This window comes from Microtus oregoni, unplaced genomic scaffold (assembly GCF_018167655.1).
Source record: "Microtus oregoni isolate MIOR12 unplaced genomic scaffold, Mior012 000113F_000, whole genome shotgun sequence".
Lineage (NCBI taxonomy): Eukaryota > Metazoa > Chordata > Mammalia > Rodentia > Cricetidae > Microtus > Microtus oregoni.
In genome coordinates this window covers 299825-317027 of record NW_024544739.1, presented here as the reverse complement: position 1 = coordinate 317027, position 17203 = coordinate 299825, and the positions used below count along the sequence as shown (strand labels likewise).

The 17203-nt window shown below is 41.2% G+C and overlaps 1 protein-coding gene across 1 annotated transcript; it reads left to right on the top strand.

Annotated features, from left to right (window-relative positions):
- Window positions 1-15146: 15146 nt before the first annotated feature.
- On the top strand, window positions 15147-15929 carry LOC121443758 (spindlin-2-like; the record flags this gene model as incomplete). The annotated part of the gene is made up of 2 exons (XM_041645556.1): window positions 15147-15603; window positions 15766-15929. Coding segments are annotated over 2 exons (621 nt in total), but the record flags the coding sequence as incomplete, so codon positions are not given.
- Between the last annotated feature and the right edge of the window lie 1274 nt (window positions 15930-17203).

Below are 17203 nucleotides of genomic sequence, written 5' to 3'. Positions count from 1 at the left end.
GGGATGATAGGATAATAGATTTGTAAATCTGAGTTTCTGTTTTTAGACAAATATATTGGTATAGATACTTGTATATTGATACAAAGTTAAATTGTATTGACTTTTGTATGCCTGCATGTTTCTACCTCAGTTTAAAACATTTTTATGTATTGACATATATTGTATTGATATATATATATTGTATATATTTACCATATTGTAGTGTACATTTCTACCTCTGATTAAGATACTTATATAATGTTTGTGTATTGATATATATTTAACTACTGCAATAAATATTTGTACACTGTTTATATTTGGAGGTCATTGTCCTCATTTGTTTCATAGTCATTTATTGTCAGTCTTTAAGTTAGATAGATATTGAGAATTATATAGACTAATAGTCATCTAAGTTTGTCATTTATAATTAGACTAATCAGGTTCTTTAGATATATAGAGAACATACTCAGTATAGATAGATAATCTTCAACTTCTTCAAAGAGCTGTAGAAAATGGCCTTTAATCTAACTCAGAGTTTAGTGGGAATGAGATACAATTGCTCCTGGCAACACCACTCTATTCCCGAGAGAATATTGAGCACGAAGACACTCCACCTGTAGCCTTTCTTTTAGGCAGAACTTGCCTTGGGGCAAAGAAATGACCATACCTCAACCACTGACAGAGATACAGAGCGTGCATCAATGAATAAAACAAGACAGTCATGTCCTGCCTAGACAGGGTAAGATAGTTTCAAAAAGTTACCTGCCTTTGAAAATGATTTGTCAGTTATGTTAGGCCTTAGCCAAAGTTGGTTGCTTCAATGCTGCTAACGTGAATTTGGGTGATTGTCCAGGTAGCTAATTGTCTCTGTGATTTGTTGCATGTTTTGGAAGTTGTTTTACTCAACTTCCTAATTAACCAGATAACATTATTTCCCTTCTCAGATTTTTGATGGGGTTGTAGACTATATAAATGTAGTTACTTTCTCTCATGACTTGGCCAAGTTATTTTTTATACAAGACCTATCTAGTTAGAATAGGATATTTGTACTTATTGTATATAATTTCATAGTAGGTTTAGAACTCTCTTATTTAAACAAAAGGGGAGGTATTGTGGGAGGTCCTCCCATTCCTCCAGCCTATAGCTGCTGAGATACCAGCCAATTGGGGCGTGGTCTCTCTCTCTTTAAAAAAGCAGCCACTTCCCTCTCCTCGCTCTATTCATTTTCTGCTCTGCAGGTGACTAGACTTTTTTCGTGGTTGCACAGAGGGCTGACAGTGATCTGTAAGTTATTTCCCCTTTAAGTAAATACCAGCGTATTAATCATTATTCCAAACTGGTGTGGCATTGTTTATGACATATGCCTTCATAACCTGTGGGCTAGTTTCATCTCAATTGGCAGTTGACCAAAGCTATTTTTTGAAGGTGTTCACAGCAACCTTTCAGGAGGTCGAGATCAATACTACCATATTGGGATAGCGGCAGTCCACAGACTCTCACAATCTCTGAAAACAATATAAGAACCTCCTTTCCAAAGCATCATGTCCTTAGATCCAAATTTTAAAGTCAAGGCACTTTCAAAATATCTATGTGGGATTAGTTCAGCAGCATTTATAAACAAATATCTTTTAGCAGCTATTGCTCCTTCCTCAGCCTTCAAATGATTCAAACAGAGCACAATAGCATACAGTATCAAAATTCTCTGTGTATTTTCCATTTTTGTTAGCTTCAATTTAAGCTCTAATTTATTTTTCCTTTTTATTTTTTGCCTTTTGAGACAGGTTCTCTGGATCTTTGACCTGGAATAAATCTGTAGAACATGCTGTCCTTGAAGTTTCAGAGATCCACATGTCTCTGCCTCCCAGCATTGGGATCAAAGGTGTATGGTACTACACCTGAATTCACAGAGAACTGTTTGTCTCTGCCTTCTCGGCACTGGGATTAAAGGTATGTGCTACCACACCTTGAAGTTACAGAGGTCAATCTCTCTCTGCCTCCCAAGTGTTGGGATTAAAGGTGTGTACTACTGCAACCAACAACTCTCTTCCTTTTTTAACTTCAAGAACATAACTTTTAGCCTGCACATATTTTTAACACACTGTAAATCATTTAAAATTTTTCTTTGTCTTTGAATCTCTCTTTACTCTATATATCTCTTTTTTTTTACCACATGAATCTTTAATTTACACAGCAATCTCAGTAGGATTAAGAGGTGCCTTTGCCAGCTAGATGTAGCCCATTCCTTAGCTTTCTGCCATTCCAACCTTATGGCTGAGGTACCGGCCAGAGCCGCATTCAGTGCCACAAGTCTACAGTGTTTCAAGGTCCTTGCCATCAAACAAGCTGCAAAAGACAACACTCAAGCCCTCTCTTTGTAGCTGGCACTCCTGACTCAAACAGTCAGAGTTTGTTCTGGCAGTATGGCCCAGAATTCCGGCATTTTAAAACATCACAGTTTTTTTTTTCCTGCTACTGCTGAAAACAAACAAGCATTCAGCTGGCTTTTATCAACACCATTTAAATGTTCCGTGGCAGGACCACTTAACAGCAGCAGGGTTTTGCAGCTGAAGGTGAGTCAGGAATCTTCTCTTAAATGAGTGTGCTTGCTTGCTACTAGCAAGTAGTGCAGACCCGAGATATAGCTGCTAAAAAGAAAACATGCTTTACTCGTTCCAGGGCTTTCTCAGGCTTTCAGTGGATTCAGTTTTCCACATGTCTGAGTGCCATTCTGTAGTAATTTGAGCAGCGGAGCTGTGTAACCAGCACCAGGGCAGCCTCGCTAGCTAATGTCCAGAAATAATTACACACCAACGATTCTTTTAAACACTGCCTGGCCCATTAGTTTAGCCTATTAACCCATTTCTAATAATCTATGTAGCATCACGAGTGTGCTCACCAGGAAAGATTCAACAGGTCTAACCTGGTTGCTGGCTGCATTGCCCTCTGCCTCAGAGAGGAGAGCTATCACGTCTTCCCACGAGAGTGGATCATGGTGTCTCTGAGCACACTGCTTCTTGCTCCCAGCATTCTGTTCTCTTTCTCCTCCCACTTATGTTCTAAATTAACAGGGGAAGCAGTTTCTTTATTTAATTAAGCAATGAATTACTACCATCACTTTATCCTTTCAAGAGCTTGCCCTAATAAATCTTCCACATCTCTTCTGCTGTATAATCTTTCATTTGAAAAGAACTTGTCTTTTCAGGGGAGGATTTTTTTGACATCTCTGTGGATGGAGATCATATGAAGAGGATCAGATGAGCAACCATGACAACTCTTATGCTGCAGAGTTAGGTGGACCAAAGATTGATTGCTGACAATCCTGTGCTATGCGTCAGATGCCCATGAACACTGCCCCTGTTGTCAGACAGGCAGACATCAAGGTGGTCACACATACTTAACTCATTCAGTGTTCACAGACTTTTATATTGAGTTTTAATCTTGTCCTAAACTAAAAAAGAAAACAAGAAAAGGGAAAGAGAGGAGCCTGAAGTAGGGCCTCCAAATGGGTCATTTGCAAAGGTAAGGTTTCCTGCCTCTATGAATGCTTTCTCCTTTCCTTAGTCAAATAATCCCCCACACCAGTTTAGAATTGTGATTAAAAGAATGATTATATCTTTAAAGGGCAAAAACTTACAGATGACCATCCCTGACAAAAACCCTCAGCGGGATCAGGAAAGAAGCATAGAGGCTGGAAGGGAAACTGGAAGCAAGAGATCAAGCAGAAGGTAAATGTTGGTTTTTGAAAGAGAGAGAGACCACACCTCAATGGGCTGGTATCTCAGTGGCTATTGGCTGAAGGAGTGGAAGAAACTCATGCAACACACTTATTTGGATATAGCAAAAAAAATATGTTACTAGAAGGTGAGAAAAAAAAACTATTTTAGTTTATTTATTTCAGTCCTTCCAGACACATCACAGAAATAGGATCTCTTCATGCATGAGAGTCACCGATGATTTCCCTTTAAGAAAATACCCACAAAACTACCAATAACATCATCAGCATTCAACAACATGACTATGATTGCTTTGCCTTGCCTTTGCTTCTCAGTAAATGATGCTGTTAGTTAATCTCTGCAAACTATGCAAATTTCCCTGTACCTAAATAAACAGAATTGACAGGTTATCTTAAACACAACAGGGAGTCACACTACGATGGAATGGGTTAATCATCACCAGTGTGGCAGTGACATATTTAGGATCTTTCCTTTGTCTAAAAATCACAGAATTGTAAACATGATATGTTGTCATACAGATTTCTTAGGGTTTTGTCCCCCTGGTGGTTTCCTTGGTATGCTTCCTTAATTTTTGCCAGATCCAATCAGTTTTGCCATGCACTCTCAGCTCCACATCATTTTGTTCCCCTTATGTTCTAGTCCAGGCATTTTTGACATCTTGAAACTGTTGCAAGAGTATCTCATGTTCCACCTAAATGATTTGGAGTGTTATTTAGGCTGAGTTTTATCTTCCATCCATGAGTTCATTGACTTTCCTTGGGCGTAATTCCTGGGACACTGAGCCTAACTCCTGGGGGATTCCTCTAGTTACTTCTCCTTGCTGAGACAGCTTACACTCTCAGTACTACTATGACAGTATTTCTGTAGCAAACATTGTTCTCAAGATGAGAAGAAATTTCAATATTACAATCCATTTGTTTTTATTGTGATTTAAACACACACACGCACACACAAACACACAAGTTAATGCACATACACTGATGATATTAATTGAGTAGGCCATTCTGGGGTTGTCAAGATCATTATCTCTCGAGGGGTTCTTAGAGGCATGGGGTGACCCCCTCGAGGAACTTGGGCAGGTGAGGAGAGGTTGACTGCACTGTGCCATGTCTATAGTCACAATGGGTGCCTTATCCTATAGTCAGACTGATGACTATCTTGAATATCACCATGGAACTTTTGTATGGCCAAGATGGAGATCAAGTCAGGGTAAAAATCAGAAAACTAGATGGAGCTTCCAAGCTCCAGTTGAATAGCCAACTGATGGAGAATAAGAGCAAGGATGTCAGGAATAAAATGGCTTGGTCCACACACTGAGACACTGTGCCTGAACAAAGGGGGTTTCAACTAAACCAGTGGCCTGGGAATGAAAGAACATGGAATCAAATTGGAAGCTCTGAATGTGGCTGACAATTGGACCAGACTGAGAAGCCAATGTTAATTGCACTGACATTTGTCTGCACTTCATATTCAGGCTTTTTTGTGATCATATTCTATGTGGATGCTTGCCTTCCTAAATCTCGATGGATGAAGGGTAGGCTTGGACTTCAAACAGGTCAAGGTACCCCGCCCTCAATTTAAATTGGAGTAGGAGTGGAGAGGTTTGGTGGGGGAGTGAGAAGAAAGTGGGAGGAGGAAACAAAGGGAAAATTTTGATATTCATTATTATGAAGTAATATAAAAATCAATAGTAGATAACCAATAAAGAGATTGGAGCTAGAAAAAAAACATTTATGTGAGTTGTTGACTCAGAAACCAAAGACTTTTTTACAGAAAAGGCACAAAAAGAGATTGGGTTACCTGGCAAAATATGACTCATGTATTTGGGAAGATGAGTGAGGTTTTATTTTGGGTCTCCAGGGGGCTGTGTGAGCAGCATTATAGGACATGTATGCTGGATATTTCTGTGGGTTAGTAGGGAAGAAAACTGCCTATGAGGGGTTTAATGATCTAATTAGATTCTTGATGATGTCACAAAGCTTTGGTTGGGGGTGGCAACACTGTTCCACATGAAGCACTAGTCTTCTGTGTAGGTGTGCTGAATATCTTCACGGTAGCTGAGGAGGTGAGTTCAGATCTTGGGCTCCACAACTGTTCAACAGGATTAGGCAGCTGAACATTTCCAGAAGATGGAATCTGGAGAGCCAAGACATTTTCTTTTGGTAAATATGTTTAGGAAGAAACAGGGACCTCTGTAGTCCCAGAGAGGTTTCCTTCAAATCTCCTGTGAGTCTAAAATGTATGTTGTTAACAGCTTCTATATTTGATAGCTGTGGGGACAGTGAATGCCAGGTATTCTTCCCACTTTATCTTTGCTATCAATGTCCAATTCATCAGTTCACGAAAGGGGCGAAGATCCTCTTTGTCCATATGTGTTTTAAAAGATATTAATTATTTCTAAATGGTGCTGTTGCCCAGATTAATGAGTCTTTATATTTGCAGTTTGCCTCACAAAACTCACTTCTCTAGTGAAGACATGGAATGGCTTTATGTAATAAACCTGGGTCTGGATCAGGAGACACAATACATAGAACCAGTGGACTGGAGTGCCATGACCTTGGGCAGGTGGTTTTGGATCAACCACCTAACCAACAGCTTGAGTGGGAAGGAGAGAAGTGGCTCTCCTTCGAATTCTTTGCCATCTGTTCAGATTTTTCTTTCTCACTTTGGGCATAGGCATCCAGTCTCCTCTCATTGACACAGTCAGTCCGGAATTAGGTTTCTCAGTAGAGGTCCATTGCCTTTGGGCAGCAGGAATATGTCTCTGATAAACATATACTGAGCTGTAGACAATAGTTTGATAATTTTCCTATGAATTTCTTAAGACCAAATTACATTTAGGAAGCCCAAATCTATTCAGCACTGCCTTTATCACCTTCCCCAAAGATCTTCAAGAAAAGAATCTTGACATCGCATCCTCCCCTTCTTAACCTTGCAGGCACTTATGGTGGAGGAAACCACTTTGTGTCTGATTGAAACTGAAGAATTCTTCCAATGCAGAGATTGGCAGCTATGAAGCCCAAGCACAGAAAGAGAGCCAAGAGACAGTGGAACAGGAGTGTTGTCGCCTATCTCAGTAAATATACCACCATGATAAAGATGCCTATTAGTATGAGATGCATGCCACCTCTCCAGAAGAAGAATGGGCCAACTCTCCAGAAGCAAAAACTGTGTAAGCCTTTTGAGGCCCTAGAGAATATTGTTGGCCGCTGAATTTCTCATGGCTGGAAGGAAGCCAATGAACCAGTCACCCAGTGGAAAGCCATCATTCTAGATCAACTGACAACATATCCCTCTCTCTATTTGTTGAAATATGATGTGATTGATTGTGTCTATGGCTTGGAGCTTCACAGCGATGAAAGGATTTTAAACCTTAAGATCCTGCCTAATAATGTGCCATTTCCTCAGGTGACAGACACTCATCTGTCAAACACCATAGTTGGCAGAGCAGTGAAACATACATTCAAGGGCACAAATGGCTCTAAGGAAGACTGGAATGGGATGGTCCTAGAGGAGGTGCCAATCATGAAGACCTGGTTCTATATTACCTACAAGAAAGATCCGGTCTTGTATATTTACCACCTCCTGGATGACTACCTTGAAGGCAACCTCCACATCATGCCAGGCTCTAAGGAGGAGTGCAGTGTCATGGTCCCAGATGAGGTGCAGACCAGGATGACCTGTTTCTACATTGTCAAGGAGAATGATCCAGTCCTGTACCTTTACCACCATCTTGATGACTCCATTGAAGGCAACATCCACATCATGCCTGAATGTCCTCCAGTAGAGGTGACTTTGGAATTAGGCAGGGATTCCTTGGCAGGCAAAGGTGTGCAGTACAACAAAAAAGATGGAACCCAAGAGATAGGTAAAATTATTTGCCAAGTTCCCACCAAACCTTCTGTGTATTTCATCAAGTTTAATAATGACGTCCATATATATGTCTACGATTTGGTGAAGATCTGTTAAAGTGAAATTCTCAAAATTTGAGGGGCACACTTAAAACTGTGTTTGGGGATTGTGTATTTTTCAGAGATACCGCAGGTCTTCTATTAATCCTGGTATTTTTTTCCAATGGAATATTCTTGCTCGAAAAATAAAAATTTGTGAACATGTTTTGTTCTTTGGTGAATGATGGATTACGTTTGGTGGATGGGACATCACAGAAATACATGCCTCAAACCAAAGCAGGATTTATGGTCTTTCCCCTTGGAGAGGATGGACTGGGAATGCTTGGTGTGGTAAAGGACAAGATGGCTGTCTAGGGAGTAGTGGAGAGGGGACAAAAGTTGTAGGATCTCAGGGCGGGATGAAGCTTGAGGGAAAAACATGTCAACTGGAAAGATGTGACAGATATCAGAGTGAGGTATTGGGACTTAAGAGGATAAAGAGTAGATTAATCAGGAAGGGACACAAATGTATACTCAAAATCAGAGGAAATTAGGTTTCATTTGATGAATAGTTTAATTCGTACTGGCTGTAAGTCACTGGATGTTTGAACTCCACTGGAGCATGTTGAGTGACCAGGAGCCTCCTGCTTAGAGAAAAGTGTCTCCGCCCAGTTGCTCTTCTGCAGTGGGATGGACGTCACGCTATCTACTTCCTTTTGTCAGAATTCTGTCTGCCACCTACTTTGTCATGCCTGGATTCGGTATTCTTGAACTCTCATTGGTCCTTTGCATGCCATCCAACCCTTGTGAGTTCATTTAAATAATTGCCCTGTCATATCTGGAAAACAATGTTCCCTTTCATTGATCATGTTCTGTTGGACTTGGGCTATAAATCTCATCGACAGACGCATCCACACACAGGATAAACATGTACACATTGATGCCCACTAATGTGTGACATGCACACATATGATGAATGCACCGATCTCCATCAAATCAGTAAACGAGGGAATCCCTGATGCTAGGTGGAGTGTGGCAAAGACCCCACAAACCCATCAGACCCCCAAATACCAGTATGGTATTGATGTCTGACTCCCATCATGTAAGGATCCTGCCATCCTGTAACGGGGCGATTTTTGCTTCCTTGACCTTCACAAACTTGTTTAAAATGTTAGAGTTGTCAAACTGCCAGTTAGGGTTCAGCATGTAGATCAGCTGTCTCAGGTCAGGTGATTTGGCTACAATTTGGGTGATAACTTATACCAGGGAATTCTGGTACACCCTCACCTCTTCTTCTCCCAGTCCTCATCATCACTCTTGTGGCTGGGCTTGGAGCACAAAGAAGGCAAAATGGAAAAATCCTCCTCTTCAGTACAAAACAATGTCCATCTTTCATATGACCTGACTCTCTCAGGGAATGCAGCACATTTTATCCTTCTAGGTCTCCTCATTCTTTGGTTCACTCATTTTTCCAATGAATGATTTAATTCATCCATTCTTCCATCTCTCTCTCTCTCTCTCTCTCTCTCTCTCTCTTCTTCCTTCCCTTCTTCAATTTCCCCGTTTATAGTAGTAATTTGAGCAGCGGGGCTGCGTCCCCAGCACCATGGCCGCCTACCTAGCTTATGCCCCTAAATAAGAACACAAAAACTCTATTCTTTTAAACAATCCTGGCCCAGTATTTTCAGCCTCTTAACCCATTTCTAATAATGTATGTTGCAGCATGAGGTGCGCTTACCAGGAAAGATTCAGCATGTCTGACCTGGTGGCTGGCTGCATTGCCATCTGCCTCTGGGAGCAGAGCTCCCGTGTCTGCCCGGGAGAGGGGTGCATGGTATCTCTAAGCTCACTTCCTCTTTCTAGCAGCATTCTGTTCTCTTTACTCCTCCCACCTATGTTCTAACCTATCAAGGGAAGCAGATTCTTTATTTAATTAAGCAATGACCTTCTTCCATCACTTTATCCTTTCAACAGCTTGCCCAAATAAATCTTCCATGTCTCTTCTGTTGTATAATCTTTCATTTGTAAAGAACTTGCCCTCTTAGGGAAGGATTTTTCTGACATCTCTGTGGACGGAGGTCATATGAGGAAAGTCGTGATCCGTAATACTATATTGGGATAGCAGCAGTCCACAGACTCTCACAATCTCTGAAAACAAAATAAGAACCTCCTTTCCAAAGCATCATGTCCTTAGATCCAAATTTTAAAGTCAAGGCACTTTCAAAATATCTGTGTGGGATTCGTTCAGCAGCATTTATAAACAAATATCTTTTAGCAGCTATTGCTCCTTCCTCAGCCTTCAAATGATTCAAACAGAGCACAATAGCATACAGTATCAAAATTCTCTGTGTATTTTCCATCTTTGTTAGCTTCAATTTAAGCTCTAATTTATTTTTCCTTTTTATTTTTTGCCTTTTGAGACAGGTTCTCTGTATCTTTGACCTGGAATAACTCTGTAGAACAGGCTGTCCTTGAAGTTTCAGAGATCCACATGTCTCTGCCTCCCAGCATTGGGATCAAAGGTGTATGGTACTACACGTGTATTCACAGAGACCTGTTTGTCTCTGCCTTCTCGGCACTGGGATTAAAGGTATGTGCTACCACACCTTGAAGGTACAGAGGTCAATCTCTCTCTGCCTCCCAAGTGTTGTGATTAAAGGTGTGTACTACTGCAACCAACAACTCTCTTCATTTTATTTTAACTTTAAGAACTTCAACTTTTAGCCTGCACATATTTTTAACACACTGTAAATCATTTAAAAATTTTTTTTGTCTTTGAATCTCTCTTTACTCAATATCTCTCTTTATTTTTTTGACCACATTAATCCTTAATTTACACAGCAATCTCAATATGACGAAAAGGTGGCTTTGCCAGCTAGATGTAGCCTATTCCTTAGCTTTCTGCCATTCCAACCTTATGGCTGAGGTACCCGCCAGAGCCGCATTCAGTGCCACAAGTCTACAGTGTTTGAAGGTCCTTGCCATCAAACAAGCTGCAAAAGACAACACTCAAGCCCTCTCTTTATAGCTGGCCCTCCTGACTCAAACAGTCAGAGTTTGTTCTGGCAGGATGGCCCAGAATTCCGTCATTTTAAACATCACAGTTTTTTTTTTTTGCTACTGCTGAAAACAAACAAGCATTCAGCTGGCTTTTATCAACACCATTTAAATGTTTCGTGGCAGGACCACTTAACAGCAGCAGGGTTTTGCAGCTGAAGGTGAGTCAGGAATCTTCTCTTAAATGAGTGTGCTTGCTTGCTACTAGCAAGTAGTGCAGACCCGAGATATAGCTGCTAAAAAGAAAACATGCTTTACTCGTTCCCGGGCTTTCTCGGGATTTCAGTGGATTCAGTTTTCCACATGTCTGAGTGCCATTCTGTAGTAATTTGAGCAGCGGAGCTGTATAACCAGCATCAGGGCAGCCTCGCTAGCTAATGTCCAGAAATAATTACACACAAACGATTCTTTTAAACACTGCCTGGCTCATTAGTTTAGCCTATTAACCCATTTCTAATAATCTATGTAGCATCACGAGTGTGCTCACCAGGAAAGATTCAACAGGTCTAACCTGGTTGCTGGCTGCATTGCCCTCTGCCTCAGAGAGGAGAGCTATCACGTCTTCCCACGAGAGTGGATCATGGAGTCTCTGAGCACACTGCTTCTTGCTCCCAGCATTCTGTTCTCTTTCTCCTCCCACCTATGTTCTAAATTAACAGGGGAAGCAGTTTCTTTATTTAATCAAGCAATGAATTACTACCATCACTTTATCCTTTCAAGAGCTTGCCTTAGTAAATCTTCCATATCTCTTCTGCTGTACAATCTTTCATTTGAAAAGAACTTGCCTTTTCAGGGGAGGATTTTTTTGACATCTCTGTGGATGGAGATCATATGAAGAGGATCAGATGAGCAACCATGACAACTCTTATGCTGTAGAGTTAGGTGGACCAGAGATTGATTGCTGACAATCCTGTGCTATGCATCAGATGCCCATGAACTCTGCCCCTGTTGTCAGACAGGCAGACATCAAGGTGGTCACATATACTTAACTCATTCAGTGTTCACAGACATTTATATTGAGTTTGAATCTTGTCCTAACCTAATAAAAAAAAAAACAAGAATAGGAGAAGAGAGGAGCCTGAAGTAGGGCCTCCAAATGGGTCATTTGCAAAGGTAAGGTTTTCTGCCTCTATGTATGCTTTCTCCTTTCCTTAGTCAAATAATCCCCCACACCAGTTTAGAATTGTGATTAATAGAATGATTATATCTTTAAAGGGCAAAAACTTACAGATGACCATCCCTGAAAAAAGCCCTCAGCGGGATCAGGAAAGAAGCATAGAGGCCGGAAGGGAAATTGGAAGCAAGAGATCAAGCTGAAGGTAATTGTTGGTTTTTGAAAGAGAGAGAGACCACACCTCAATGGGCTGGTATCTCAGTGGCTATTGGCTGAAGGAGTGGAAGAAAATCATGCAACACACTTATTTGGATATAGAAAAAAAAATGTTACTAGAAGGTGAGAAACAAAAACTATTTTAGTTTATTTATTTCAGTCCTTCCAGACACATCACAGAGATAGAATCTCTTCATGCATGAGAGTCACCGATGATTTCCCTTTAAGAAAATACCCACAAAACTCCCAATAACATCATCAGCATTCAACAACATGTCTATGATTGCTTTGCCTTACCTTTGCTTCTCAGTAAATGATGCTGTTAGTTAATCTCTGCAAACAATGCAAATTTCCCTGTATCTAAATAGACAGAATTGACAGGTTATCTTAAACACAACAGGGAGTCAAACTACGATGGAATGGGTTAATCATCACCAGTGTGGCAGTGACATATTTAGGATCTTTCCTTTGTCTAAAAATCACAGAATTGTAAACATGATATGTTGTCATACAGATTTCTTAGGGTTTTGTCCCCCTGGTGGTTTCCTTGGTATGCTTCCATAATTTTTGCCAGATCCAATCAGTTTTGCCATGCACTCTCAGCTCCACGTCATTGTGTTCCCCTTATGTTCTAGTCCAGGCATTTTTGACATCTTGAAACTGTTGCAAGAGTATCTCATGTTCCACCTAAATGATTTGGAGTGTTATTTAGGCTGAGTTTTATCTTCCATCCATGAGTTCATTGACTTTCCTTGGGCGTAATTCCTGGGACACTGAGCCTATCTCCTGGGGGATTCCTCTAGTTACTTCTCCTTGCTGAGACTGCTTACACTGTCAGTACTACTATGACAGTATTTCTGTAGCAAACATTCTTCTCAAGATGAGAAGAAATTTCAATATTACAATCCATATGTTTTTATTGTGATTTAAACACACACACGCACACACACACTCACACAAGTTAATGCACATACACTGATGATATTAATTGAGTAGGCCATTCTGGGGTTGTCAAGATCATTATCTCTCGAGGGCTTCTTAGAGGCATGGGGTGACCCCCTAGAGGAACTTGGGCAGGTGAGGAGAGGTTGACTGCACTGTGCCATGTCTATAGTCACAATGGGTGCCTTATCCTATAGTCAGACTGATGACTATCATGAATATCACCATGGAACTTTTGTATGGCCAAGATGGAGATCAAGTCAGGGTAAAAATCAGAAAACTAGATGGAGCTTCCTAGCTCCAGTTGAATAGCTGACCGATGGAGAACAAGAGCAAGGATGTCAGGAATAAAATGGCTTGGTCCACACACTGAGACACTGTGCCTGAACAAAGTGGGTTTCAACTAAACCAGTGGCCTGGGAATGAAAGAACATGGAATCAAATTGGAAGCTCTGAATGTGGCTGAAAATTGGACCAGACTGAGAAGCCAATGATAATGGCACTGACATTTGTCTGCACTTCATATACAGGCTTTTTTGTGATCATATTCTATGTGGATGCTTGCCTTCCTTAATCTCAATGGATGAAGGGTAAGCATGGACTTCAAACAGGTCAAGGTACCCCGCCCTCAATTTAAATTGGAGTAGGAGTGCAGAGGTTTGGTGGAGGAGCGAGAAGAAAGTGGGAGGAGAAAACGAAGTGAAAATTTTGATATTCATTATTATGAAGTAATATAAAAATCAATTGTAGATAACCAATAAAGAGATTGGAGCTAGAAAAAAAAAACATTCATGTGAGTTGTTGACTCAGACACCAAAGACTTTTTTACAGAAATGGCACAAAAAGAGATTGGGTTACCTGGCAAAATATGACTCATGTATTTGGGAAGATGAGTGAGGTTTTATTTTGGGTCTCCAGGGGGCTGTGTGAGCAGCATAATAGGACATGTATGCTGGATATTTCTGTGGGTTAGTAGCGAAGAAAACTGCCTATGAGGGGTTTGATGACCTAAGTAGAGTCTTGATGATGTCGCAAAGCTTTGGTTGGGGGTGGCAACACTGTTCCACATGAAGCACTAGTCTTCTGTGAAGGTGGGCTGACTATCTTCACGGTGGCTGAGGAGGTGAGTTCAGCTCTTCGGCTCCACAACTGTTCAACAGGTTTAGGCAGCTGAACATTTCCAGAAGATGGAATCTGGAGAGCCAAGACATTTTCTTCTGGTAAATATGTTTAGGAAGAAACAGGGACCTTTGTAGTCCCAGAGAGGTTTCCTTCAAATCTCCTGTGAGTCTAAAATTTATGTTGTTAACATCTTCTATATTTAAAAGCTGTGGGGACAGTGAATGCCAGGTATTCTTCCCACTTTATCTTTGCTATCAATGTCCAATTCATCAGTTCACGAAAGGGGCGAAGATCCTCTTGGTCCATATGTGTTTTAAAAGATATTAACTATTTCTAAATGGTGCTCTTGCCCAGTTTAATGAGTCTTTATTTTTGCAGTTTGTCTCACAAAACTCACTTCTCTAGTGAAGACATGGAATGGCTTTATGTAATAAACCTGGGTCTGGATCAGGAGACACAATACATAGAACCAGTGGACTGGAGTGCCATGACCTTGGGCAGGTGGTTTTGGATCAACCACCTAACCAACAGCTTGAGTGGGAAGGAGAGAAGTGGCTCTCCTTCGAATTCTTTGCCATCTGTTCAGATTTTTCTTTCTCACTTTGGGCATAGGCATCCAGTCTCCTCTCATTGACACAGTCAGTCTGGAATTAGGTTTCTCAGTAGAGTTCCATTGCCTTTGGGCAGCAGGAATATGTCTCTGATACACATATACTGAGCTGTAGACAATAGTTTGATAATATTCCTATGAATTTCTTAAGACCAAATTACATTTAGGCAGCCCAAATCTATTCAGCACTGCCTTTATCACCTTCCCCAAAGATCTTCCAGAAAAGAATCTTGACATCGCATCCTCCCCTTCTTAACCTTGCAGGCACTTATGGTGGAGGAAACCACTTTGTGTCTGATTGAAACTGAAGAATTCTTCCAATGCAGAGATTGGCAGCTATGAAGCCCAAGCACAGAAAGAGAGCCAAGAGACAGTGGAACAGGAGTGTTGTGGCCTATCTCTGTAAATCAACCACCATGATAAAGATGCCTCTTAGTATGAGATGCATGCCACCTCTCCAGAAGAAGAATGGGCCAACTCTCCAGAAGCAAAAACTAGGTAAGCCTTTTGAGGCCCTGGAGAATATTGTTGGCCGCCAAATTTCTCATGGCTGGAAGGAAGCCAATGAACCAGTCACCCAGTGGAAAGCCATCATTCTAGATCAACTGCCAACATATCCCTCTCTCTATTTGTTGAAATATGATGGGATTGATTGTGTCTATGGCTTGGAGCTTCACAGCGATGAAAGGATTGTAAACCTTAAGATCCTGCCTAATAATGTGCCATTTCCTCAGGTGACAGACACTCATCTGTCAAACACCATAGTTGGCAGAGCAGTGAAACATACATTCACGGGCACAAATGGCTCTAAGGAAGACTGGAATAGGATGGTCCTAGAGGAGGTGCCAATCATGAAGACCTGGTTCTATATTACCTACAAGAAAGATCCGGTCTTGTATATTTACCAGCTCCTTGAAGGCAACCTCCACATCATGCCAGGCTCTAAGGAGGAGTGCAGTGTCATGGTCCCAGATTAGGTGCAGACCAGGATGACCTGTTTCTACATTGTCAAGGAGAATGATCCAGTCCTGTACCTTTACCACCATCTTGATGACTCCATTGAAGTCAACGTCCACATCATGCCTGAATGTCCTCCAGTAGAGGTGACTTTGGCATTAGGCAGGAATTCCTTGGCAGTCAATGTTGTGCAGTACAACAAAAAAGATGGAACCCAAGAGATAGGTAAAATTATTTGCCAAGTTCCCACCAAACCTTCTGTGTATTTCATCAAGTTTAATAATGACTTCCATATCTATGTCTACGATTTGGTGAAGATCTGTTAAAGTGAAATTCTCAAAATTTGAGGGGCACACTTAAAACTGTGTTTGGGGAAAGTGTTTTTTTCAGAGATACCGCAGGTCTTCTATTAATCCTGGTATTTTTTTCCAATGGAATATTCTTGCTCGAAAAATAAAAATTTGTGAACATGTTTTGTTCTTTGGTGAAGGATGGATTATGTTTGGTGGATGGGACATCACAGAAATACATACCTCTAAAGAAAGCAGGATTTATGGTATTTCCCCTTGGAGAGGATGGACTGGGAATGCTTGGTGTGGTAAAGGACAAGATGGCTGTCTAGGGAGTAGTGGAGAGGGCACAAAAGTTGTTGGATCTCGGGTCGGGATAAAGCTTGAGGGAAAATCATGTCAACTGGAAAGATGTGACAGATATCAGAGTGAGGTATTGGGACTTAAGAGGATAAAGAGTAGATTAATCAGGAAGGGACACAAATGTATACTCAAAATCAGAGGAAATTAGGTTTCATTTGATGAATAGTTTAATCCGTACTGGCTGTAAGTCACTGGATGTTTGAACTCCACTGGAGCATGTTGAGTGACCAGGAGCCTCCTGCTTAGAGAAAAGTGTCTCCGCCCAGTTGCTCTTCTGCAGTGGGTTGGACATCACGCTATCTACTTGCATTTTTCAGAATTCTGTCTGCCACCTACTTTGTCATGCCTGGATTCGGTATTCCTTGAACTCTCATTGGTCCTTTGCATGCCATCCAACCCTTGTGAGTTCATTTAAATAATTGCCCTGTCATATCTGGAAAACAGTGTTCCCTTTCATTGATCATGTTCTGTAGGACTTGGGCTATAAATCTCATCGACAGATGCATCCACACACAGGATAAACATGTACACATTGATGCCCACTAATGTGTGACATGCACACATATGATGAATGCACCGATCTCCATCAAATCAGTAAACGAGGGAATCCCTGATGCTAGGTGGAGTGTGGCAAAGATCCCACAAACCCATCAGACCCCCAAATACCAGTATGGTATTGATGTCTGACTCCCATCATGTAAGGATTCTGCCATCCTGTAACGGGGCGATTTTTGCTTCCTTGATCTTCACAAACTTGGTTAAAATGTTAGAGTTGTCAAACTGCCAGTTAGGGTCCCGGATGTTGATCAGCTGTCTCAGGTCAGGTGATTTGGCTACAATTTGGGTGATAACTTATACCAGGGAATTCTGGTACACCCTCACCTCTTCTTCTCCCAGTCCTCATCATCACTCTTGTGGCTGGGCTTGGA